This window comes from Mastacembelus armatus, chromosome 4, assembly GCF_900324485.2.
Source record: "Mastacembelus armatus chromosome 4, fMasArm1.2, whole genome shotgun sequence".
In the NCBI taxonomy this organism is placed as follows: domain Eukaryota; kingdom Metazoa; phylum Chordata; class Actinopteri; order Synbranchiformes; family Mastacembelidae; genus Mastacembelus; species Mastacembelus armatus.
The window spans coordinates 2,511,010-2,537,378 of record NC_046636.1 but is presented as its reverse complement, the minus strand read 5'-3'; the positions used below and the strand labels follow the sequence as shown (position 1 = coordinate 2,537,378).

Sequence of the window (26,369 nt, the reverse complement as noted above, 5' to 3'; positions counted from 1 at the left end):
AAGGGCCTCAGACTCCAGAGGGGCCCAGTCCTGCTGCTGGATCTCACAGAGAAACGCAGCTCTTTTAGAAATGTAGTTACACCAGAAGAGGAACGAATAAAAACAGCGATAACCTGCGAGAAAAGGTCATTTCTCACTCGTGTGTTTCGCTTTTGTTCTTTGTTCTGTGATTTGCATGTGTTGCCGGAGCTCTGCAGCTCAGAGGAGGGGCCCACTGTCACCTGTGGGGTCCAGGCCCTGCGCCCCGAGGACCGGCCGCGCCTGACCAGTGACCCCTGCTGGAGGCGCACCAGCATCCCAGAGGTACTGGTCTACACTGGATCCCCCACACGTGTACAAGTCTTTACTCTGCTGGTCAGTGAGGTCTGAGATTTTCATGTCTGCACATCCACAAACTGAGAAAATGCCTGAGACCAAATGTAAACGACTTTATATTAACATCACGTGAGAGTCTTACAGTATGATTTTATATATTCATGCTGAAGATAATTTTATTGGGTTTATTTCTTCTTCTGTGAATAAATGACACACTGCTGCCCCCCAGCGACCAGTGAGCCTGATGGGGGCTGATAAAAACAGCTCAAAGTGTCACTGCTCTCAGACTCTGCAGGAATGTTTTGAGCTGAAGACTTGATTCAGGTGATGATGATTCAGATGATGTTTGAAAACAATAACAGGCCTGAGGACAAAAGTGAATCCTCTTTCACTTTTATACACTGCAGATTTTTAAAGATTAGAGTGGACAGAACTTCCTGGTTTCTTTGTTAACATTATCTTCTATTTCTAAAAATGCAACATTTTGTCAGGTATAAAAATTATTTCCACCTTTGTACTTGGTGTTTATCGACCTCAGTCAGGATGAATACAGGAATTTAATGAAATAAAAAGATCTGATAACATAAAGTAATAAGTGACAACATGATTGTAAATAACATGTTCAGAATATTAATTTAACCCCAGTTTATTTGAGGAATATTATATAACAGCCAATGTTTAGTCTTCCTTGTAGAGGATTTAATTCCCCTTAATTAAAGTCAGCAGCTTATTTTAATGTTTTTGTCCAGTTGTACATCTCAGATTTATTATTTTATTAGTGGACATTGTTAATTGTCTATTTGTAGTTTTTCAGCAATAAGATCTAAATGATGCATTTAATTTAGATAATCCTTTATGTCCTGTAGTCATGTGACTTTTAAATATAAAAAGTCAGTCATTGTAAAATTCACTTTATTACTTATTTTTACTTCTAGGTCCCATCATCCTCATCCTCATCCTCGTCATCTTCATCATCACCTCTGAATGTCCGGTCTGTTGAAACCAGTCTCACACACTTGTAAGTAACGTTCACACACTCAAACTGGCATTAAGCAGTAGCATGGCGCCCCCTGCTGCCACAATGATGCATGCACCATCTGCAGTCACAAGGAGCAAACAGTTTAGTTATTTAATCTGTAAAAAACAAATCTCATCAGTCCGACATTCTGTACCTGCCCTCGTGATGTGTCAGCTGTGTTTATAGTGACTACCTAATTAAACTGATTTCCAAAATATCTCCTGAAATCAATACCATGCACCCAAAGGTACGTAGGGAGTGTCTTTAAATAAATAGCTGTCAATCATTCACATACAAAAGCTTCTTCTGTTTTCTGTGCCTGGTTTGAAGAGGGTCCATCTGTTCCCACAGTGCACTTCTCCCTGTTTTACCCTAAAACCTGGTATTTAGGACCAGACACTTCATGGCCCCTGAAATAAGCTGCACAAGCTGTTTCTTTAAGACTCACATTAAGGAAACCTGAGCTACTTCATGCAAATTAAAGCTGAGTAAGGCAGAGAATTGTTGTCTGGGCCTTTCTTCATGCTTCCATGTTTTCTATAGGCTATAAAAAAATATCTGCATAATCAACAAAGTGTGATGGATGATTACAGCTTAGCCATCAAAACAACAAACACGTCCTGAAAAATATCACCTTTCACTCTTGATGATCTTCTGCTGCTGGGATGCTGAGAGCTGCTCATTCTGCCCCCTGGTGGACAACCTGCTCCTTCCAACACCCTCATGTTGTCTCATGAGCCCTTTTCTTCACAAAGCACATTAACCTTTTTTAATATGTAGTTAATGTAAAGAAACTCAGTGCCCATCTCCACACCCACAGAGCTCCAGCCGACATGAGTTCTGAGAAGTGTCCCAGGCTGCTGAGCAGGAGGGCAGTGCTGAGAGGAAATCAGGACCACCACCACTGTGCTGTGGAGAAGATCTGCATTGGTCCTTTTGGAGCTGGTGTGTGAAGGAGCAGCTGCAGCACGATGCCCTACCTGTCTGATGTAGGAAGTTGAGCTGAGACAGATGTTGAAGAATGAAAACCGCCAAACATCTTGCATGGGAGGAGTCCTGAAATCTCGGGCCCCTCCTCCGAGGCAGGGAGAGCAGAGAAGGAGCAGATGGAGCCCAATCAGTTCCAGCAGTTCTTCAAGTGAAGCAAGCACGAACATCCAGGCAAACACATCTTTACACCCACTTCCCAAACTCACAGCACAGATATTCTCTCAAACATGCTGCAGCATGGACCAGTTCTGTTCGCCTGGCGTCATAACACACAGTACATGTCTCTTATTTAACCCACATGGTGGTTCAAGCAATATCAGCAGGGTGGTCAGTTACTATCAAACTATTGAGGGATCGCTGAGAGATGAGTTACAGTTAAAGGTCCAGTGTGCAGCATTTAGGGTGATCTATTAGCAGAAATGAGATGTCATATTCATAAATATGTTGTCATTTGTGTGTCATCACCAAAATATATCAACCGTTGCATTTTCTTAGAATGAGCCTTTTAAATCCACATTGGGAGTGGGTCTCCTTTCAGGGAGGCAGCCATGTTGCACTGCCATGTTTCTACAGTAGCCCAGAATGGACAAACCCAAAACTGATCGTAGACAGGGAATCAGGTTTTGTTTTAAAGGCCACCGTACCCTCCCTCATGCCTGGAAACCAGGGGGTTGGTTGTGAGGGGAGCTAATAAGGTTGCATTCTGCAATTTCACCACTAGATGTCGCTAAATCTTTCACATTTTACAAAATGCACCTTTAAAGCCAAATGTTATGTTCCCACAGTAGCCTTTTGACAAAATAGCATCACGTGTATGTCAAAACATCTACAGGGTCTACCTGTGCCAAAGATAACATGCTGCTATATGCTAAATTATTAGCATGTTGTGTTTCTCTGGTGTCAGGGTCATTAAATCTCACTGAGCTGCTAGTGTTGCTAACCGCTAACAAGATGGTCGAACCAGGTAGAAACTATTTGGTTTGCCCATGTCTTCATGAGCAACTTCTGAGACATTAGTCCTTATATTTGTTCTGATTAAATTGTTTATTGAATAATAATCCCACACATTTTATTGTTGCGTGGGTTATGGACTAACGTGGGTTAGTCCTTTAGAAACTGTGGATAACTTCATCTGCAGCAGAGCATCAAATCTTCCAAGGCTTCACGTGTCTGAGCTTTTCACTGGACAGGAAGGAAATGAAAATTATCATTTGAAAAGTAACTCCAGCTGTGAAACACATAAAAAAGGACAATGTTTACCTCTGGAGTCAAACATAAAGCTGCATAAAAGGCAAGTTCTCCACTAACGTAAAAATACCTCAGATTTGTGCTTGTACTTAACTAAATGTACTTTGTTCTGTTCCACCACTACATAAAGTTTGTAATGCAGGTCATAGTACACGGTACGGAGTCACAGAGGTCAGTCCTGTACTGCTGCTGTAGGACAGGGAGCATTAGTCATTTTAATGTTTAGCTCTCACAGCACAGTGAGTGTAAATGGGGCACCAGTCCTGTGTTACAGTCTGAACCAGTAGATGGCGCAGTACTCCACTATATTGAAAGTTCAGAAATCCTGTCATGGAAAATGGAGCTGCTGCAGGGCCACTTTGTGAGGGTTGCATTCAGGAAATTAGCCGGGGCTTTGTTGTCATGTTAACATCGTTCCTTGTGAAATGTGACTGCTGATGCCGTTCCTCCCTCTCCCTGTTACCGATCCCATATGACATCTGCTGTCCCCGAAATGTTCAAAGCACCAGAGCAAGGCCACTCTGGGAAAACCAGCATGATTCAGTCTGTCCCTCACCCACTGTTTTCCTGAAACAGATTCCGGGTCTGACTCTGCCTTACAGCTTTTAGGTTGTATGTTGTCGTTCTGTGGTGGGGTTCACTGACAGGTTCCCTGTTCTCAGCTAAACAACAACAGAAACCAAAAGAATTTATCACATGTGAAAAGCTTTTTGCATGTGGGTTTTTCTGCTGTTCAAACCTGAAGTAAAACATGAAAGTAGGTTAAAGCTTTAAAGTCTACAAAGTGCAGAAACTCTGCAGCTCCTCTGCCTTACACAGGACGAGAGAAGGTATTTAGATTTTGCTCTTACTACTCAGCCCGAAAGAAAAGCTGTAAAGTCTGTGTTTAGCTTTCAGATTTTGTGTAGGCTTTAAGACAAAAATAGTGACTTCATAGAGCATTTTAGGAAACTCTGATGATGTCAGTGGTCTAATACGGGGCTGCTACTGTCAAATCCTCTCTGCATACGTGTGTTAGTCATCTGGGATGTTGCATTTGATTCACGGACAAAAGCCATGTAGACAAAAACTGGAGCAGCGGCCCAAGTGCAGCCGCCCAAGTCTGTTTCTGCTTTGTGTTTGTGTGACGAGGCAGCTCTCTGAGTCTGATCTGTTTACCACACTCTAAAAATACCACGCTGTTGCATTTCCATAGACGCAGGCCCTGTTGTTCCATTTGTTTATATGGTGTCTTCAAATGTTGGCAGTCTTAGATGTCCCATTGAGAGAGAGCAGCCTGAGGATGCGAAAGACCTTCAGCTGGTTTAGACAGGGTGGAGGTGGCTGTGAAACATGCACAGTGTGGAGTCAAACTGAGAAAAATCGGCGTCGCTGGCCTCGGTGTTACAGAACCCCCCGACACCGTCGTCGACCTCTGGGACTTATTGATCAGTGTGTGTTGATTTGTTTGTGCCACTGACAAAACCTGCAGAAATGATCGGGTTTCTCCAGACCCCATCAACACGTCAGAGAACATGAGTCAGAACGTTCCACATGTTCTAGTTTTTAATATTGTCCGTTTGTCTCCGCTGCATTTATTTTACAGCTGTGGTTACTTTTCAGGTAAAGTCCAAACCAAAACAAAACCATGAGATAAAATACAAATCCTAAAGCTGAGATTTTACTCCACTACAGCTCCTGCATATACAACAATAACACACTAAACCAGTAAGAATAATCTGTCTACAGACGATACAGCACTTCATACAAACTGCATGAGTAGCCTACTTTTCCTTTTCTGATAATACGTTTTTAATAATTTAATTTATTCTGATTTTTTTACTTTGGGATTTTGAATCTTGGTTGAGTCTTTTATTGCTGCTTTGACTTTAGTAGAGGATCTTTGGATACTCGGGGCACAGCTGCATCGCCCTCATTATGATTACACTGGACACTGAAGCAGAAACTAAACCAGTTCCACACTTAAAGCGTTGAAATAAGAAATCTGACTCTTTCAGCAGCTGAAAACTAAAATTCAAAGCAGTAACTTTGGAGGCAAATGAGGCCGTTGTACTGCAAACATGTTTTTGTTATTATCAGTAATTTTAGAGGATGATACTAATTTAAAGGCTGATTATCAGTGATGGCAGAAGTATTCAGATTCTTTAGTTAAATTAAAAAGCCCTACCACAATATAAAAATACCCACAACCGGTCACAGTCCTGCATTCAAGCCGGCTCTAAAACAAAATGTGCTAAAAGAGTCAATTGTGAAAGTGTTCAGCTATTTCATTTCAGAATAAATCCTGATGCATTAACATGAAATTTGCATTTTAACGTTGTAGCTGTTTGAACGTGACATTTGTTTAACTGCTCTACACTGTTGGGTAGTTTCATTTGAATAGTTGTACATTAAATTACACAAACTGGTTTTGCATGTTAAATATTTCTGAAAATGCTGAAAGTGCCTAAATGTACTTTCCACCACTGCTGCCCATGCTGGACACTGTGTAAACTGCCACATATGCAAAATGTGTTTTTAATATCAGCGATTTTAATGCAAATTAAATATGTTTTCAACATAACAGGCATAAATCTCCATGGAAACACAGAAGTCTGTAGTCTAAAATATATATCAGCTTTATTGAAACCTTTACAAGACAAAAAGTTGGCAAAGATTATACAATAAGTGCAAGGTTTGTTGCAGTTCACGTTAGCCTAAAGCGTCGTGTGTGTAGTTACTCTAATATGATAAATCATAGTTATATAGAATATAATTTGTTTGCACGTGTTACAAGAGCAAACTTTAAGATTCGTGTTTCTGAAGCTTCTTTTGAAGAAGAAAACGCTTGTCAGGTTCATACAGGCAGAGTGGTTTCTTTAAAGGCCTCTGGGGTTTCTTCATTCATTTCCTTCAATGCATAGTTTTCTCAAGTCCAACACAAAGAAAAAAGCTGCAGGGGGTGGGGGGGCAAAGTGTGAGCAGACACCTCGGTACATCCTGGTGTGACCCCCCAACCCCCAGAATTAAAAAACAAGAAAAACTCAAAATGTCCGTGTGTGAGTGGGCTGCTTGTTGTTCTCAGGTGACGGACCTGCCCCTAGTTTGAAGTCCACAGTGGCAGCAGAGCTCACATCACGCAGGGTTTGATGTCCTGACACACGCTCTGGGGGTGGTGGTGGTGGTGGTGATGGTGGTAGTAGGAGCCGCCAGCCGAGGGGTGGAAGGAGGAGATGCCGTTAAAGTTCAACACAAAATCCTTCCTGTCGCACACCGAGGAGTGGCTCTGATAGCGCGGGATCCCCACTGCACAGAGAGAGCACGTCATTATTCACCTGGTTTAGGGACAATCTCACTTTCACCTTTAGCCTTTTTTTATTGAACGAGTCTGCACACACACGATGCGTGACACGTGAAATACCTTCAGAATAAAACACCAATTAGCCAAAAGTTGCTTTATAATTTACTTTTCACTCCTGTTCTGGTTAAATAGCAAATCTGTCTAAAAACTGCCAGCCAAGTCTCCCTGGCCTGGTTAGAAAGGCTTTAAATGGACCAGGCTCAGGCCTCCGGTTATTCTTTACAAACCTCCTCTAATTCACACTCACACGAACTCCTCATTTCTTTACATGTCAGTATAAATAGTCATTTGCCTTCTGTCGCTGAGGCAGCGGAATATTTATTTCTATTAATGTGGCTTTGAGAAGACAAAGTGCATCTTTTTGGTTTTCTACATGTTTCAGCCCAAGATCAATGACCTACAGAAACACTTCCCCATGCAGAGCCCCAGAGGTTTCAGTCAGATTCGTTGGCCGTCACTTTGCGTCTCAAAGCGAGCCTCTTTTTCCAGAAACAGAGAAATAAATGAGGAGACTGTGGCTTCGTCAAGGTCATACGGCCTCCAGATGTGGCTGTTTTTCAGGGGGAAGACAGCAGGCTTTATCCTGCGGGCCACGGCTCTCTGCCCTCCGCCCGTTTTCACAGACAACAACAAGCGTCTGTGACTGACAGCACTGTCAGAGCCTGCGCTGCTGCACAGTCCAGCACATTTATCCTCCGCACAGGCGCAATTTGGACGCTGCGTAAAGTTTAACAAGCCCGTCCGTCGCCTGTGGATACGCGGTGCTTGAAATCCTCCGCCGGTGTGGTCCGACCTGCTCAGTCTTTGTTTAGTTAACCTCCGAGACCCCTCCGGGCTCCAGCATGGGTTACTGGCCTCGGTGAACCCCCCAGACTTTAGTAAAGCCTCAGTGTGTTATGTTACAGTAAATTGGCGTGAACGAGGGAGGTGCACTAAGAAGTTCGATCGGAAAATAGTTGTTTTTCTTAATCTGTTAATTAGGCCAAATATCCCGTGAAGTGTGACACAGATGCAAACTGAAACAGGTAGAACAGGACTCACACTGTGTTTACTCTCTGGGCCCTAAAATACTTTAAAACTGAAGTTATTTTCCCCAACAAGCTGCAGATGGACTTTATATTTAATATATCTTTAATCAAACTAATTCCACTGCTGGTAAATTATTTTATAGCCACCACGTTTTTAGTTTGTGGATAAATAAAGTGAAACGATGAGGGTGAATTTAAATCATAATGAAATGAACAGTGTTATATTAAATATGTGTTTCTAAATTCTGCACGAATTTAGAAACTGTCCTTTGGAACTTTCTGAAATAAGTTCGACCAGACTGATTAAAAATATTATCGATATATATTAAATATTAGATTCATACGTGTATTTTTTATTCTTTAAAACACTTTAGAATTGTCACAGGCCGATGATGGAAATAGTCGATCTGCATCTCGGGAATTTAGGGCGGTCTTGCAAATGAGATGAACATGCTGTGAGGATTCTTATCGTCAGTTTTTATTTATTAGTTTGTTTGTTTGTTTATTATTTTAGCTCCCAGAGGTATTAGATGCGGTTTGTCATCGCCAGCCTTGGTCGTAAATGAGTTAGTGGTACCTGATATATCGGTGGAGTGGCTGTCCCTGCCGTTCTGGTGGAGATAGCTCTGCTCCAGGGAGTAAGGCGACATGCCGGAGTGTAAACCAGAGGATGCGGGGCTGCTGGAGGCCAGAGGCTGCTGTTTGATGTAGGGGGACCCGCCGGAGGACGCCCAGTGTGCAGATGTACTGGCGTACGGAGAGTGGCCGTCCAGCGCGCTGGCCATGGCTGGAGAGGACGGTACGGGGCTGCTGCTGCTGTCCGGTCCGTACTCGCCGTTAGGCGGCACAGGACAGCTCGCCATGTACGTGGAGCCGGGGCTCGGGGACATGTGGGGGACGTGGTGGCCACCGCTCAGCCCGTCGTACCCGCCAGCCATTGAATTGCTCATCATGTCCAGGTTGTAGCTGTTGCTGTGGCAGGCGAGGGTGGCGGATGGAGCCTGGAAGTCAAAGCTCTGCGGGAGAATGGAGGTGCCGAAGCCTATGCCATTCATCATCCGGTACATGGGCTTCAGGGCTTGACATTTTCTTCTGAAGCCTCTGGGTCTGCGACGAAACGAGCCTTCCTCGAACATGAACTCACTGCCCGGATCGATGGTCCAGTAGTGGCCTTTCCCCGGCCTGCCCAGCCCTTTGGGCAGCTTGATGAAGCACTCGTTCAGCGAAAGATTATGCCGCACGGAGTTCTTCCAGCCCTGATACGAGCCCCTGAAGAAAGGGAAGCGAGCCTGGAGGAACTGATAGATCTCACTGAGAGTCAGCCGTTTGGTGGGAGAGCTCTGTATTGCCATAACGATGAGAGCGATGTAGGAGTACGGTGGCTTCTCTGGTCGCCTTAAACCAGAGCTCGTCTTCTTTCCCTTAACGGCACTGGACGAGCTTTCAGTGGCGGCTTGTGGGCTCAGCATGGCGGGATGCAGGACGCCGGACGCCGGGCTGGATCTCAGAGGAGGCGGAGGGTCCAGCTGCTGCTGAGGGGTCTCGGTCGTCATGTCAGCTCTGACGTACGACTGGCGTAGAGAGAAGAGAGGGAGGGAGAAAAGACGAGCTGTGAGATGTCTGAGAAGAGAAATATGTCGGGATCCAGCGGTCAGTGTCCTTGCAAGTGAGCGTTACACCACCAGTGGTCCTCAGAATCCCAGTGCAAAATGGAGTGAAATCTCTGTCCAGTTACGCACGACTCCGCCGTTACGCACAGTTCTATCTTGACGCACGAAGAACGCACGGCGAGTACGCACTGACATAGAGAGGAAGAGGAAGAAAGAGTGGGGGGAGCTGGTTATTCACTGGAGACGGAATGTCCAGGGCTTTAGCTCGTCACGGGGGCTCCACTGGGTGTCACAACGGCGCTGAGTGGTGCCCGGGTGGCCTTCGGCCGCCTTAATAATCCCTCAAGTGGAGGAAGCACGAAAACCCAGGACTTATTGCGCTGCTGAGGGGTCCAGTCCAGCCAAACAAAGCTCGACCACCTATCATTTCAGAAATCTTTCTTCCCTCTGCAAGAGCCCCCCACCCCTTCGCCTCATCCGCACTATGCGCCTGCAAATCTCCCTGAAATCAGTGACGATAGGAGCCACCCCCCCTCCACCCGTTGCCAAATCTGGCCCTTGTCCACTTACCGTTCTCAGCAGCGTCAAAGCCCCTCATTCTCTCCTCTCCTCGCCCCCTTTCTTCCCCTCCCACCCCCTCTCCCCGTGTTCGGACTACACGCAATTAAACCATCTATCAAACCTCCTCCAGACATCCCAATCAACAGCGCCACACGCCAGCCGCACAAGTTAAAAAAGAGACCCCTCCCCCGGTCCTGTAGCTATGAAGCTGTGATTTCAACCCGATGTGCCACAGATCATACATTTTCCTGACACGAATAAACCACCACAATATGTGTATAAGGTCCAGTCTGCAGCTGAAACCACGATGCTCAAAACATTGACATGCAGCAGATAACAGTCAAACGCATCATAGTCGAGCAGTGAAAAAGCACCGTCTTGTGTTATTTGTGTTTTTTGCTCATAATTTCCTCCCAAACGGGTCCGGAGGATAACAAAAACAAACTGTCCCAGTGCCGGGCTGGGCCGAGGAGTGTGAGAGATGGAGAGGCGGTGGTCTTTACTGTGCGTGTGTAAGCGGGGGGTTGCTCTGAGTAAATGACTTTGACATGAGTGGAAGCAGGCTTTTTCCATCAAACCCGGCCCTGGATACCACACACAGCGCGCCAGTGTCAGCTTACCGCCCGGGGCCAGAGCCGGTCCCATGGGCCCCACGTTCATTAGACAGAAAAGCGAAATTAGGCGAGCGGGCGTCGACAGTGTTCTCCCCTATGGAGACATCACACACAGATTTGTCCAACATGATGGAGTTATATATCTCATAAAGGTAATGTCAACATCCGTGCTGCAGCGGAGTGGAGGTCACTGAGTTTTGGAGAACAAAAAGGCATCAGGTTTTCCGGCTGCTCCAAACCGAGAGCTTTCTGTTTGTGCTGAGCATGTTCATCGCGATTTCTTTCATTGCTTTTAGTCATGCGGAGGTTACGTTTCAGTGGAAGGTTGGTTTGGTTTCAACGTGTCCTCCTCCTGCTTAAATCAGTGAGAAGCACAAGAAGTCTGAAATATAAAGAAATCCACATTTGCATAATTTATTTTCTAATTTACTCAGAGTTGATCTGTGCGCGTCCTTGGCGTCACGGCCCTTTCAAGTGCAGGTAGTATAGCCTGGAGGCTTTTCCAAACAATAACCAGCGACAATAACCTTTGCACTTCGCACAACAAAGGATGTGCGGATAAAATCATTTTCCGCCGTGACACGGAGCAGTGTGGAGGACCCTAACGGCCCCAGAAATTTCCTGCAACTTCAAAACTTATGACCCCCGTGGAGATCAGGATGCCTTGGCTTGCGGAGGGAATCTTTGTTCTGTTAGAGCTTTGAAGACCGCGCTCCGGCTGCTTTTACGTACCCAGATTATAGGAGCTCCTAATTTAGCTTTTGGGGAAATATCAAACGGGTTATTTTCTGATGGCACCGTTTGTCTTTGGCCCACACTCAGGGCTGCAGGCCCGAGCGAGCCCACTGTCGACATAACCAGGCCTCGTGTTTGTTTTCAGATTCAAGCTAAAATACGTCGTTTCCCTCCATAAACGATTAAGCAGATAAGAGATTTGGAAAAAATGTTTGTCGGCCTGTCTGACCTCAGGTAACCTACGTCAGGCCTTGGAAATAAAATGATCGTGGCCTACACTACATATCGATATATTTAAAAAGAAAAAACATATTTTATTTATTTTAATTATCACTAACAAATATTTTTAAAGTCATTCTAAATAATTCACAACGTCCATGTTTATGTGTAAATAATAATTCGCTCATTTTTATTGCCTGGATGTTTGGAAGGGGCTCGTAATAAACAAAGTCCATCCATCAAAGCAATAACAAACACTAGTCGCAGTAATCTAATATTCTTTTGGCTGCTCGGGTTTGCTCCTGGCCGCTCCGCCTGTGTTTCCTGTGGCGGTGCCGGGAGCTTTTGAGCTCCCTCTCCGGAGCTCTGGGAGGTCAGGCGCGGTTCAGTCTGCCCGAGTGACAGACTGTTTGGACTTCCTAACATTGTGCCTGTCTTGAAGTCCGGTTTCATAACACTGCGGCCCTTATCGCAGCCAGTGAGCCTCGGAACAGGCCTGAGTTCCTGCTCAGGCTGCAGACCTGGTCCGAACAGGCGGACTGAAATGTACCGGGAGACAGAGAAAAGCTGTTTGTAAATAACGAGGATGTAAACACTGTAAGGAAACTGAGAGGACTGGAGCCACGTGACAGGCCACCAGACAGGTGTGCTGTTCCGGCGTTTCACCTGCAGGTCGCAGCATTGTCCCTAAAAACAGGAGAGTCTCACCTGTCACCTGCACAGCTGATGTGTCCCGGCTGGTTCTTTCTGCGAGATGAACAACGGCAGCATGAGCTGCACAGGCCAACTCAGCATAAGGCCTCGGTGTGTTTGTCCCGTTGAAAACGTGTTTATACCCTGAAATGACCTTCTCGCGATGGAAACAATAACAAAAACACCTACACGTGATTCTCGGGTTTGCAGAATAACATGGACCACAGGAGTTTTTAGGTGCAGCAGCCTGTCACACACTTTGACAAATCCTCCTGAATTATTCAGCTTTGAAGAATCAAAGAGCCACTTTTTTTTTTATTAAAGCAGAAAGTTCATTGTGTTTCCTGTGAGTCCTTCACTCAGCAGTTGCCACCAATGTAAATGTAAAGACCCGTGATTTTGCTGCTAAATATACAGCTGCTATAATTAGCTACATAACACACAGTGTGAGGAAAATTACAAATCCCCAACGACTCTTTTATTTATTTGATAACGAAATATAAAATAACTCAGGACGAATAAATCGATCACAGAAGAGTCAGGAATAAAACAATGAAATTATTGCTTCTGTTTTCATCTCAGATATTTTTGGGAATTATGGGTCAGAATTAAAAATAAATTATGATTCAAAGGGAAGTCCGGACATCAATATTCATGGAAACATCTCCAAGTGACGAGCTGCAGATATACGACCCTGTTCAGGACTTTAGACGAATTATTGGATTAAAACACTCTGTGTGTGTGTGTGTGTGTGTGTGTGTGTGTGTGTGTGTGTGTGTGTGTGTGTGTGTGTGTGTGTGTTTTCTATGAAGAAATGAGTCTGGGGTGTGTGTTTCAGGACCGCGGAGAGCAACTGAAGGCCCGTAAACAGTGTGCGGATTTTTAAAGGTAATATTGAGCGTGCACGTACGTCTGAAGCCACAAATAAGCAAAACTCGTAGTTGTGTTTTGTTGACGCAACAAATTTCTGCACTTACTGAGTGTCCAAGCCTTTGTGAGAGGAGACCAGAGCCCTGCGGGCACATTCCCACCACATCTTTATCCTTGTTTTGTCTCTGCTTCGTTATCACGCTCTGATAAACGGCTGAGAAAGACTCAGAGCCGATTGCATCATTAAACATTTTAATATAATCTGAGTAAATATAAGAGTAAAGATGTTTATATAAATTCTCTGGCCATGAAAACACAAGATACAAATTTCAAAACAACAGTAATTTTAGTAAAATGTCATTTTTTGTGGAGGTTTTTTGATTAATTGTTTAAACAAAATCTTGATTTTTTGTGTGTGTGTGTGTGCGTGTGTGTGTGTGTGTGTGTATGTCAGATTTCTAGGTAGAAAAAGTGAGGTCTGGCAAATGTCTTATCAATTAAAACTATTCTAAATATAATTATAGTGTTTGGGGTTTAATCTTAATAATAATTCTAATCTTCTTTTTACTCTTTGCAGTTGTTCTGACTGGCAAACTTCCCTTTGCCTTTTTATTGAGCAGCTGCTGGCCAATATTTCGACATTTTAATAACAGATTGCAGGAAGCCTGAGGCAGCATGAAGCACTTAGAGTTTTATTCTACTCCTACTTTGATGCTTGTGTCTCAGGAGCTTTCAAAAGACGGAGAGACCCCTCCTGGTCTGGCTCTGTGCAGGTAAATCTGCCTTTTGAGTGTCTGCTATTGAACAGGTGTAAGGCCCATTCATCCCCGCCCCACTCATCTGTCCACCTGCTTCTGGTCTAACAAACAGGCTTTCCCTTTCATGTTTGTAAAGAAGAACTCGTTCAACACCAGGGTCCCATTGTTTCACGTTTTTTTATTCACAAAAATACCAGACATGCATGAACCAATCTTAGGAAATCAGGGCACTTTCCATGCGTTTCTAGTGCAGCCACGTGAACCTCATCGCAGCTCAGTCAGTATTTCCATATTTACAACATTATTTTACACAGCAGGTCATACAAAACATGAAAATATAAATAGATCAAATAGACCAATAGTTTTATGTTTCAACAACAGCACTTGGTTGCTGCCATACAGTGGAAATGACCAGTGATGCATAGATACATGAATACAGTCTCTAAATATCTGCAGCACACACACACACACACACACACACACACACACACACACACACACACACACACACAGGAATGTCCTGCGATGACAGCAGCTATGTCACCAGCGTTTGTTGTTTTCACTGCAGAATGACTTACAGCAATCATGATGAGACAGACAGAGTCCCGAACAGTTAAACAGTTAAAGCACTCAAACATAAGAACTCCCACAAAGTGCGCATCAGGTGCACATCAGTCCAGATGTTTCAGGACAGCAGGGAGTCTATGTGGAAACCTCGCGCCCTGTTGGGCATCTTGAAAGCGGCCTCCGGTGCGCCCAGACCCGGTGCTCCCAGGCCCGGTGCTCCCAGGCCCGGTGCGCCCAGGCCCGGTGCTGTCTGCGGGGGGTATGTGAGTGCATCCCTGAGAAGCTCCGTGCTGCTGTACGTCGCCTCTGACAGGTACGTGTGCTGTGCCGGATAGTTCAGAGTATATGGCAGTACGTGGGGGCCTGGGGGCCAGTAGAGCCGGGGGGCGTGGGTCTCTGCCTCAACGTAACTGTCCTCCCTTCGCTTGAAGGGTGTGCTGAGGATACTGTCGATGGCGAAGGAGCTTGAGAACTTGGCCCCCACCCTCTCCTCCGGGGCGGGGACGCGGGTATCCTCACTGAGGATGTCCGGGGTCTCCTGCTCCTTGGGGGACCTCTTGGCGATGCGCTTCCTCCTGCGACGGAACACCCCGTCAGCGAAGGTGTACTCGCTGTGCGGGTTGAGCATCCAGTAGTTGTCCTTGCCCCAGGGCCTGGACGGGTCCCGCAGCACTTTGAGGAAGCAGTCGTTGAGTGACAGGTTGTGGCGCACCGAGTTTCTCCAGCCGGTGTAGCTGCCACGGAAGAACGGGAACTTCTTCATCAGGTAGTCGTTGATCTCTGCCAGAGTGAGGCGGCCGCTGCTGGACTCCCGGATGGCCATGGCGATGAGGGCGATGTAGGAGTAGGGGGGTTTGGGTCTGCGGGTGTAGGGCTTCCCCTTGCTGCCTTCGCCCCCCAGGGTGACAGGTGCCGGGCTGTTGGCCACACAGTCCCCGTCCGAGCCCAGCTCGTCCCCGGACAGAGGAGACGGGATTCCCCCCTCTGCGTCCATGCACAACTCCAGTGGCTTCTGCACGAAATGGTGCGCAGAGAAAACTTCAAGTTTCATTCTCCCAAAAAAAGGCAGGATGGTCTTCTGTGTGAAATGTCTCCACTGTTAGTCTCGTCTCAGCAGAGCAGGTGTAGCAGTCCTGACAGCAGAAATGTCTCTGAGTGTGTGTCTGTCTTGTAGAGGCTCGTCTAGGGCGCTGGAGGCACCACCCTGAGCTCAGTCCGGAGCAGCAGAGTACAGATCCGTCTCGAGAGACACGCTTGTCTTGCTATAATATAATGCCTCGGCAAGGGACGGCCCACAGGCGGGGTTTGCAGCCCGAATCCATTGAAGCGATTGAGTGATATATATGTTTACAATTGGACGTTACCGTGTCACGCCAGGGAAGGAGCAAAACAGTGAAGGGGTGAGGCGAGAGAGGAAAGACTTAGTGTAGAATGCGAGGACATCTATCTATCTATCTATCTATCTATCTATCTATCTATCTATCTATCTATCTATCTATCTATCTATCTATCTATCTATCTATCTATCTATCTATCTATCTATCTATCTATCTATCTATCTATCTATCTATCACTCATGGAGTCCTCCTCGTACAGGTGGTGACAGAAGAACTAAGTTCGCATCTCTTGCATTTTCTGCAAAATGAAAACAGTTTCTTTAGTTTCCCTCTTCCCGGATTCATTGTCATTAAAACAGAACCTTCACTATTCCTGCTCCTATTTTAATGTTTCTTGTCTTTATGAAGACAAATGCGCTGATGTTAAATAAACAGCCAGTTACATTAACATTTCACGCGCACCTGCAAACTCTCCCTGAAGGTTCCGCTCTAGAGAAAAAAAAGACCGTAAACCATGGGACCAGGAAAACGGTGGAATAAATACAAGTAGAGAGCAGCCGGTTGCTGCTTCACACTTCAGCCGCTGGATCAAGCAACAGGGAAGCAAAGTGAAATTAATGAGATGGGTTTGGAAGAGTTCCGCGTAACGCACAATGAGTAATATGGAAGTTTAAGATTAAGCAAGAAGGATGGGGGGGGGGATAAAAACCAGCACAAAGATTACCTGAGAGTTCAGGTAAAGTTCAGAGGACAGGACTGTTGTACCTGCATGCAAAGAAACACCGGGACAACAGATGCCTGGGTGGAAAACAGACTTTTCGCTCTGCGTTTCAAGCAGTGATGCAAATGAGCACAGAGGGTGTCTCTGTCAAAACAACCGAGTTTACTGCTGTTTCAAAGGGGAATCCCTGTAACACTAATTACTATTAGTTTACCTATTATACATTTGGAGGTACAGTAAGTGTTATTGGTTCTCTCTAGCTGTGCCTGTTGTTCAACAGGAGGAAACATTTGCATATATTTCTGTAGGAGCAACTGCACCAGGGTCATACTGTATATTAGCATTAACACTAGTCTGACTCAGGTCAGTCCACATCTTTTATCAGGAGATGTTGTGACCCTGCTGTTCAACATAGTGCACTAGTGCACAGTCCCAAACCAAACATAAGCAAGTGCATTTGCAATAAGGAAAATATCACAACTTTGTTTACTGAGTTGCATCAGTTGCAGTTTCATTTATACACGTCAATTTAAGTCAGTTTAGTTTAGTTCCACGTAGCTCGCTCTGAGAGACGTGAACATCAAGCAGACGTCATTAGGACGATCCAAGGGACAATTCAGGACCATCGGTTTTGTAAAACTCAGAGCTGGGTTGCAACACAGGTTTTTTGACATCAATATTTTGAACCTTTCTGAATCAATTCATACATGATCCAGAAATCCAGGTTAAATCACATTTATCTACAGACCTTAAGTGAAGACACCAATGAGCAAGTGCATGTAGAAACCTTGCAGCTCCCCGAACAGGTTTTAAGTAAACTGACGCCCCTGATGCCTGCGAACCAAATGTCTTTGTCTCACTAAGTCTTCTCCTGTCAGCGCCTTTCATCCAGACGAAGACCCGGAGAGTTAACATGAGTTATGAGTTTGGCCTCAGGCCAGTAATAATCATTAAACTGTCTTCTCTGGCACTCCTCCTCCTCCTCCTCTCAGCTGCTCGGACACACTGATGTATGTAAATAAGTAGATTCAAAAACGGTGCTAAACAAACACCAAATGACGGGCCCCAGTAGGAATGAAAATATAAGAATCTCATATGACACCTCATGATATAAGATAAGGTCACTGCTGCCTACCCGTCTGTTTCTCACAACACTGAGATATGAATCTGCATTTGGCTTCCTGAAGGGTTTGTGTGTCTACATGTTCAATTTTTATCACCTAATTATCACCTTGTGTGCCGTACATGACAGGCATGATTAAAGGTCTCACAGTCCCCTGAGCTGTTTGTGTGTGTGAGCGACAGAATGTGGAGGGTGTGTAGGTCGATTTCACCTACGTATGTTTAAAGACAGTGTCTGTTAATGAAAGGCGCCTTCTTTTTTTCAAAAACACAGCTCATCAGTTTTGTCCCTGTTCATATCGAATGCTGCAGCAGGAATGAACAGACCTGTGTTTGATGGTAACGTGGTGTTGTTTGAGATCAGAAATGATGAAATGTAACTTCGCACACAGAGGATGTAGAGTGTTGTGTTTGGTTTCGGAGTAACACAGAGCTGAGCGAGGCCAGTCGGGGTCATTACAGCTGCAGAGAGCTCCTCTATGGATGGCTGCTGGAAATGACTGCTCATGGTTGGAAAATACTTTTGATGAATTAATGAAGGCCTGTAGGTGTCATGGAGGGGGGTAGTACAGCTGAGAGACACCATGTCCTGTCCTGTCCCTTTTAATTTAAGGGAATCAACTGTGGCTATAGGGGAAGACTGACTGGCCGACTTTTAGTAAGAGAGGGAACATGAAATCCAGGCTCTGTCAAATGACGACACTTCGTCCATTCATCTGTTTGCTGTACCTGTGCTCTGTGTCGATGTCAGAAAGAACTGGGATAAAGAATACCAGAAACTCCAGCTTTTGTGAGACGTACTTTAATGAAGTTCAGGATCTAGAAACTGCTTCCCCCGCTCCCTGGGATGCTGCAGCAGCAGCTGGAGAACTGAAACCAAAATGTTTTTGTTGAAGCTCAGGAGGTCGACTGCTGTGAGTGTAAAACCAGAGCTGAAGAACGCAGCAGCATGTTCTATCATTATCGCCACTGTACGACTCTTACTAAGAGAATTTTACACCGCTTCACTGGTGGTAGGTGTGTCTACATGGTTTTTTCTTTCTTTTTGGTTTGCAAGTGTGATGAGGCTGTATTTGATTTGAGATATTCTGCCAAGACAGCTACACACACCTGCGCTGAAGTGATTAGGTGCGAAAGACAGACCACCTGTTTTCAGTTTTTATCTTCCACATGACAATTTAAAATCACAAGTGGAAAGAAAACGTCCCCACAGGCGGCAGTCACTTCTCTCCAGATATTTACATTAAAGCTGGTTTCAGAAACATTATTCCCTCACCTTTAGCTTCTTTCTTTTATATTGAATGCAACAAAACTGCTCCGACTGAAAGGTCATTGCGTTCAGAGGAGTCTCTGCTCTACTGTAAGAATAAAGAAGCACAACATGCTTATATAACCTGTTAATGGCTCTCTCCTAAAGTTGGCACCTTGTTGTTTTAGCTCACCTATTGAGACTTAAAGTGTCTCCTCTGAGCTGAGGGAGAACTCTCTTTTAAGTGCTGACATGAGTGGAATTCCACTAATGTAAATTCAGTGGGTGAATCCTTCGCAGCTCCACAAATAGCCCCACCTCTGCGGCGGTCTGCGCTCACACGCTAACCCCTGTCTGCATGTCTCTGGCTGACTTCTTACCTGTATCTCATCTTTGTTTTCTTTCTTCTCTGTGAGTGAAGGGTGTCCAGCCCCCATGTCTCTGTATAAACAAAGTACAGGCTGTGTGTGAGCAGGGCAGGGAGGAACGGCAACAAGAGACGCTGCGTAGCTGAGATTCCCAAGATTCCCTGCAGCAGATTTAGTCTCTGACAGAGGCTGCTGATAGTAGACATGCTTCGCTGGGGCACACAGGTAGGCATTACAGTGCGTCTACTTCACAGCCAACCAAAAAGTCAGACATTCCACATCAATTCCTCCCATTCCTGCACTCGGCGCTGTAGGCAGCAGCACAGGAGTCTGTGTGTGTGTGTGTGGAGGTGTATGTTTATCTGCAGCTGTGTGTCTGTTCAGGTGTGGATCTCAAAACGTGAAACTGCAAATGTGCTTCAGTGAAATGGAAGAGAGAGACGCGTCTAGTTTATTTCTCCAACAGTGATTACTGTAATCACTCCACAGCACAGCCCTCTATTGTTGTGCTACTGCAGAATCATACCTTTGTGTTTTGGAAGATGTATGTTGAGGAGCGCTCGTATAATCAGAGGCACACCTGAGCACTGAACAGTGACAAACAAAAAGTTGCAATTGCTGTTTTGCTGCAAACACAAGAACTTTCCATACTGGACTCACTGACAGGAAGCTGCTACATGTAGCTTTATGGTGTGATAATGTTCACACACACACACACACACACACACACACACACACACACACACACAAACACTGCACATGCAGTTTTCATAAGCATAATTTGATTAGCTGCTTCAGTGTCAGTGATTAATAAATGAAATCTGATGAAAATGAAGCAGCATATCCTGCAGTCAGTTGGCAGCCGCTTGGTGCTATTTTGGGTTCTCCTGCATTCTTACCTGAAGTGCTCACACCCTGCCAGACCAACACAGAGAAAAAATAGATACAGAAAAATAAACGGAGCCAACAAGGGTATAATTAAAGTAATTAAGCAAAAGGGTGAAGTACAGGTGAAGTGCAGGTGAAAGGCAGCCTGGCACCACTGGGACCTAAATCACATGCAAAGGCAGTGATGTAACTCTGTGACCCCCCCCCCCCGTATTTGATACATGCAATGTTTTTTTTCACACCATTTAGTGGTGTGCAAAGAAGGGTGGAGACTGCCTCAACCCTTTTTACTCTGCACGGTTTAAAAAAAAACAAAAACATATTTAACCATAAATTATCGGGTGCACTACTTTGAAACTGCTGCGTAACTGTTTGCATCACACCAGGTGAGCCACTAAAGTCTGGTTGTGTAGCCGTTATTGTACGTGGAGGTCTGGTCTACAAGTTTTCATCTTGACCGGTCCAAGTCCCCCACTCGGCCTCCTCGTGTTCCCAAGTTTTAATTTCAGTTTTTCGCTCTGACTGGTCCAAATGATTTTCTGGTCACAGCAAGGGCAGTTCTGATTGGCCCCCAGGTGCACACCTGGTCAATCCAAGTCATAACCTGGTTGGTAAAAGTGCAGCTCCTGTTGGTGCAAGTTCCCCTGTAAGCCTCCCAGGGATGCCTCTGCTCAGCCCAAGAAACACTCAAGAGATCTAAATGCTTCACTTGTTGCCAAAATAAGTCCCTATTTTGCTCTTATTGAAACCAAGTGACCCCTTCATCCAATTCCTACATGGTTCTCTCACAGATCTCAATGCTAACCCTAAAACCCCTGTGGTTCAGACTTCTGATTGGTCCAAATCCCCCCTGGCCAATCCAAGTGCATGTCATGCTGGTAAAAGTGTCCCGCTATTTCCCAAGGGACCCAAAGTTTTACTTCATTGATACGAATGACCTTTAGGTCAGTCCAAAATCAGGCCATACCCCAGGGCCCTTTCGGTCTTGTGACCCCTAGACTACAGATCTACGGAACTCACGAAGTCTCCACTTCTAAGAAACTTCCTAACACCCTAATATCTTCACTAGGCCTACATGTGAGTGTGCATACTTAGGTTTGTAATGTATGTCTACTTGCATCCTTGACATAGCTCAACATCTGCACCATCACCTCTTTGCCTTAACCCTGAGATCCGACAGGGGTCTGCAGCCTACAGGTGCTCGAAATATACACCAAGGCAGAAGGGCAGGAGCAGACCTGAGTGCACCCCTCAGTCCTCCCTGTAAAATGTTACTGTTAGTGCATGTCTGTAAATGAACCTTCACTATGCGGGTGACACGGGCCCAGTTCCTGCCTCTATGTGCTGCTATCGTCCATTTCTTCCCTCTTCACACGCTAGAGCCCCCTCGCATGCTGAGCTGGGGGGCGTGGGGGGCGTGGTGGTGGTGGTGGTGGTGGTGGTGTAAAGCAGAAAAAGGAGCAATGATTGATCTCAGCCACGGACACCTTGCTTTATCTCTACAGCTGATAGGACCTACCTCCATTCAGCAGTGCTGTAAGGCTGTTTTTGTGTAAGCATAAACACCGGGCCAAATCAGTACCTGGGCTGCACTGTTTACCTGGCAGCCATTCAGCCCTTTTCTGTCTAAACTTGAAATAGGATCTAAACACTCTACTCACGCATAGTGGTTTGCACGAGATGCTGTGCCTGCCTCTCAACCTACCGCGGGGCTCCGTAGTGCTATTTTTGCACCGTCTGAACTGTAACCGCCCATCTTATTTCTTTGATTGAGAGGTGGAACAGCTAGCTCGAGGGCTTTAACTGCAAACATAGCACTGATTTGAAGCTGTTACCAAGGAACCATCCCACAGACAACAAACAACTTGCTGACTGATAATATTAGTCTCGGGTTATATTTAGATCCCCCTTTTCTCACCAGTGAGGAGGAATACCCCAGGCCTGTATGTTTAAAAATCTTCTACCCCGTGACTTTTTGTTGCTCATGCAGCACGTTGTAACATACATGTTAAATATATAGCATGTAGCTGTAAGTTACCTTTTTAAAAGGTTTTGCCACAGGACCAACAACTTGCATTTTAGTCTAAATTTAGTTTTCATTGTATTTTCTGCAGTATTTTTATTACATCTGTTAGTAAAGAGATTTATCAGAGAAGCCTATTATTTATTCAGCCTTAAGCTCTGACAGCTTTTCAAAAGAGAACTTATTTATCCTGTCGTATTTTAGTAGTGCAGTACTTCATAGTAAATACTGCAGTTGAGTTAGTTGTCAGAGAGAATAACCCAGCCTGTTATGTAATGAAGTCTGTCGTGGCTCTACAGAGACCGATTTTAAGTGTGATAACGTTACCTTGATGATTTTATCAGAGCTTGTAGACTTTGAATTTTTTATCTGAAAACCTGCGTCACAAAACCTGCGTTGGAATGAAAAGAGTCTATTGAGTTGCATCATGGGAAATGTAGGACTCAGGGATGTAGGCCTCTCCCTTACAGCTTTTAATTTGAAAATTTCTCTCTGACTTTTTCACACTAGTCTGCCAACATGTTGAGTGCTGAAAATTGCAGTAATGACCCTTTAGGTTTTTCTAGCCCCAAATTTAAAGGCTTAACAAAACACTGAAAACCAGTTACCGAGCTATTTGCAGCTTATCTGCAGCAAGTGTAATTCATCTTATCTTAAGGACAGTCAGTTTATGGCGTAGGTACATCAGGATCACTGCTGCACTCACTTTGTGTGCCACTAATTGTATATTTTGCAGATGTATAGTGTAAATCAGTACGTCTAATTTGCTCAAACATCTTTGGGCCACAACTCAATTTTGGATTCTGGCAAAGACTCGTGACATCACACAGCTAAACAGTTGTCGAACTGAAAGTATGAAAACATTTGTACCTCAGATGGATAGTATGGAAGTGTTAGAGTCAAACATATCGACCACACCTCTGTCTGCATACCATGTCACACCATGATGGGTCCTGTCCCAAGAGCAACTCTAGACTCTTCATTCTCAACTCAGATGTCAAACATAGTGTTAAATGTACTGATTGTGCTAATCCATGAGACTTTTTGTAATCTCTGTGGACTTTACATGGCTCACTACAAGTGTAAATAGAAACCTGGGCTGCAGGGCAGCTGTTACTGTTTGTAGTAAGGGCTATTAGATATTGATTTAGCAATAATTTGTAAATGAACATCATTAGGGATCGGAAGTTTGATTAGAGGGGGAAAATCCCAATCTCCTCTGGCTGCCTGTGGGGCTGTAATGTGTCCTGCCTCTGCTGCAGCATCGATCCGCAGGAGCAAACAGCAGCTGCCTGGCTGTGCACAAACCACAGCTCCCATCCGCTGTAAGACACGTTCGATAATATCAAACCTCAAATCAGTAGAATATAACTGACTGTGTCACATAGTGGACGGACTTTAACATTTCATATAAGGTAATGTACAATACTGATAGATGTTTTTTCACTTCTAAAGGTTTAGATCAAAGATTTTGTGCAAAAAAAAGGCAGATGTCAATGCAATAAATATCTATAGTGCCATATACTGTAGCTCACCTGTCAGACAGGAGCAATTAAAATCCCATTTTGTGGACTCTGGATTACATTTTCCTCTATTAACATGCAGATTGCCATTGTAGCTTGTTCCTTGTCGCTTGTCAAAACCTAGTAACGCTGGGTCAGTACTGAAACACGACACTGACTGTCAGTGCTGCCTGAATGAGGAGCAGACGTCATGCAGGTGTTCTCCAGAAATCGAACATGCACTCACAGATTTTCCTAAGAAAACCTGCTGTAAAATCATTCACCATGTGAGCTTTATATTATGAAGCATGTGCTGAATTAGGCTGTGAATTAACAGAAAATACTTTATTAATTACATTATTTGATCTCTTTCACGTATTTGTTGATATAAATTAGAAAAGATGCTGCAGCCTTATTGATAAAATGAAACCCCATGAGCAGTTGCACTTAATGCCAGCATGTGCTAGACACCAATGTTGAGCTGTTTGAGGCTGCATAGTCAGTGTGATTTTTGGCACAATCCCCAGCGATCCTCTTTTATTTGGTAACAGATCCATCCACTGAATGTGCATAGTCTGAGATTCGTGAACTCCCCCTGCATGCCACAGGAACAGGTTTGGTCATTGGGACAGCCAGGTGGATGGAGAGGAGGGAAATAGTTTAGAGGCAGAAACTGCAGCACCTGCTCGTTAACTGAGACGGGAGGTCTTGGGTGTGAAAGGAGTGGAAGCCCAGAATTAGAAAAAGCAGCAGTGTGATCACATCAGTCTTTCAGTTGAAAGACCTTCACAGCCAGTGTTGGTTACAAGAGTTCACTGAGGGGTAAAAAAGATAGAAATAGAACCACGTGTCCAACAATCTGCTGTTATACTCAAAAACAAGAGCCATAATTGTTGCACTGTGAAGCTCCGTCATGTCAGGAGATGTGTTGATGCTACACCACTCTAATTGAACTTTCTCTAAAAAGGCGTTGTGAGAAAACAGGCGGTAACTATTTATACAGCTACCTGTACACACCTGACCAGGCATCTAGCCAAACAAAAGGTCTTGAACCCAGCCCTTGCGTGCCTATCCAACCCAGACATCTGATTAATTACAGTGTGGCCGTTAAGGCAAAGAAAAACTAGCTGATGAAAAGTCAGCGAGTCTGCAGGCTCAACCTGCCCAAACAGCATCATGCGTGTTAGCTTGTAAAATCCTCCATGCCGCCCCCCTGCCCCCTTTATGCATCTTTCCTCCCACACGACCCCCGCCTCCCCCGTCTGCTCCGGGCCCGTTCGTGCAGACAAGGTAAAACATCTCCCGTGCTGTGTCAGAGCCCCGCAGGTGGGCCCCGCGTGCTCAGGTAGATAATATCACTGTTACTATAGACCGTGTTTGGGTTAGCTTGAAAACACTTTTCACGGCAGGAGCAAAACAAAGTGCTCTGCAGTGCGTGATAACAGCAGAGCTGCTCCCTGCAAATTAACCTGTGGAAACACTTTGGCCTCGCACGAAACACACACACACACACACACACACACACTTTTTTTTTTTTAAACAAAGTTTATATGATGTTCCTTTAGGAACATGGAATAATTTTATAGGATTTCTACAGATTTAGCAGATTTCTCTTATATGCTGTATCATCCACCAGAGGAGCAATGTTAATCCAAAACACTGAAATAAGCCTTTAATGTTGTTGTGGTTATGTTATAGGACTGAGCTGCCTCATGTCCAGATTGAAGTCACTCTGGTTCTAATCTGCATGCTGCTTGTGCTGTACATTTTATAAATTGACTTTCTTTAAACAAAAGAGGCATGAATAGCTCGAATGTGCTCAGGGCCAGAAGCTGGGATGGCTTCCATAAACAGATCACCCAGGTGGTCCATGTGCGAGAGAGAGACCGGAGTCCTGGTTCAGAGGCCTGCTGCTGCAATCACAATCCTGGATCTTCTTATTTCAGGAGTTCCCTCTGTGTCTTTGCAAAGGTCTGAAGTTCTGTTTAAGCCATGAGGATCTGATTCATATTTACAACTGGCATCAAACATTTTTAGAAAATGAAAGAAAAGACTTACTTTTTTTTTTTTTTAAAGACAAAATGTAGATGAAATTTCTGCTTGTTAACCCGAACACTAATCCGTACCTTTGGTGAGTTTTTTTTTTTCTTTCAAAGCCAGAGGCAAGCATGAGGAGATGTTTATGTTTTCAGGAGCATGACAACAGCTTGACTTACAGTACAAGTCGAACTGTTTGCACTGCTTTATCTACCGGCCCTTCTGGAACAATGACCTGATTACCTCTATATCTCAACAATATCGGCAGCGTTGAGTATCAAGATCCTGCTCTAAATGGAAAACAATTCAGAACTTCTAAGAACTACAGATCTGTATGAGCTTACAGGTTCTACACAGTGGTTCCTCTGTATGCCCACTTTTAATTTGAAGAACCTTATACAACCTTTTAGCTACAGTAGTTTCTTCACCAAAGTCATTATTCTTGCTTGTATTTGGTCATTTCAGTGAGTTCCCTCAGCCAAATGCCTTTTATTTAATATTAGCTTAATCTCTCTCTCTATATATAAATATACAGAATTTAATTATTTATATTTAT

The 26,369-nt window shown here is 44.7% G+C and overlaps 2 protein-coding genes across 2 annotated transcripts; both read right to left on the bottom strand.

Moving 5' to 3' along the window:
* Positions 1 to 6,227: 6,227 nt before the first annotated feature.
* foxf2b (forkhead box F2b) lies at positions 6,228 to 9,648 on the bottom strand. The gene is made up of 2 exons (XM_026323536.1): positions 8,517 to 9,648; positions 6,228 to 6,856 (listed from the first exon to the last, which is right to left on the bottom strand). The coding sequence occupies exons 1-2, from the start codon at positions 9,490 to 9,492 to the stop codon at positions 6,681 to 6,683; spliced, it is 1,152 nt and encodes a 383-aa protein (XP_026179321.1). The 5' UTR covers positions 9,493 to 9,648; the 3' UTR covers positions 6,228 to 6,680.
* A 4,516-nt stretch (positions 9,649 to 14,164) lies between these two features.
* Positions 14,165 to 15,797, bottom strand: foxq1b (forkhead box Q1b). Its single transcript, XM_026323535.1, has one exon. It carries the CDS (start codon positions 15,615 to 15,617, stop codon positions 14,685 to 14,687), a length of 933 nt encoding a protein of 310 aa, XP_026179320.1. The 5' UTR covers positions 15,618 to 15,797; the 3' UTR covers positions 14,165 to 14,684.
* Between the last annotated feature and the right edge of the window lie 10,572 nt (positions 15,798 to 26,369).

What these genes read in the sequence shown, in the direction of transcription:
- foxf2b (XM_026323536.1), bottom strand. Translation starts at nt 9,492, where the DNA reads ATGACGACCGAGACCCCTCAGCAGCAGCTGGACCCTCCGCCTCCTCTG. An exon ending in CCACTCCACCGATATATCAG is followed by an intron (nt 6,857 to 8,516) that starts GTACCACTAACT and finishes CTCTCTGTGCAG; the next exon opens with TGGGGATCCCGCGCTATCAG.
- foxq1b (XM_026323535.1), bottom strand. Translation starts at nt 15,617, where the DNA reads ATGAAACTTGAAGTTTTCTCTGCGCACCATTTCGTGCAGAAGCCACTG.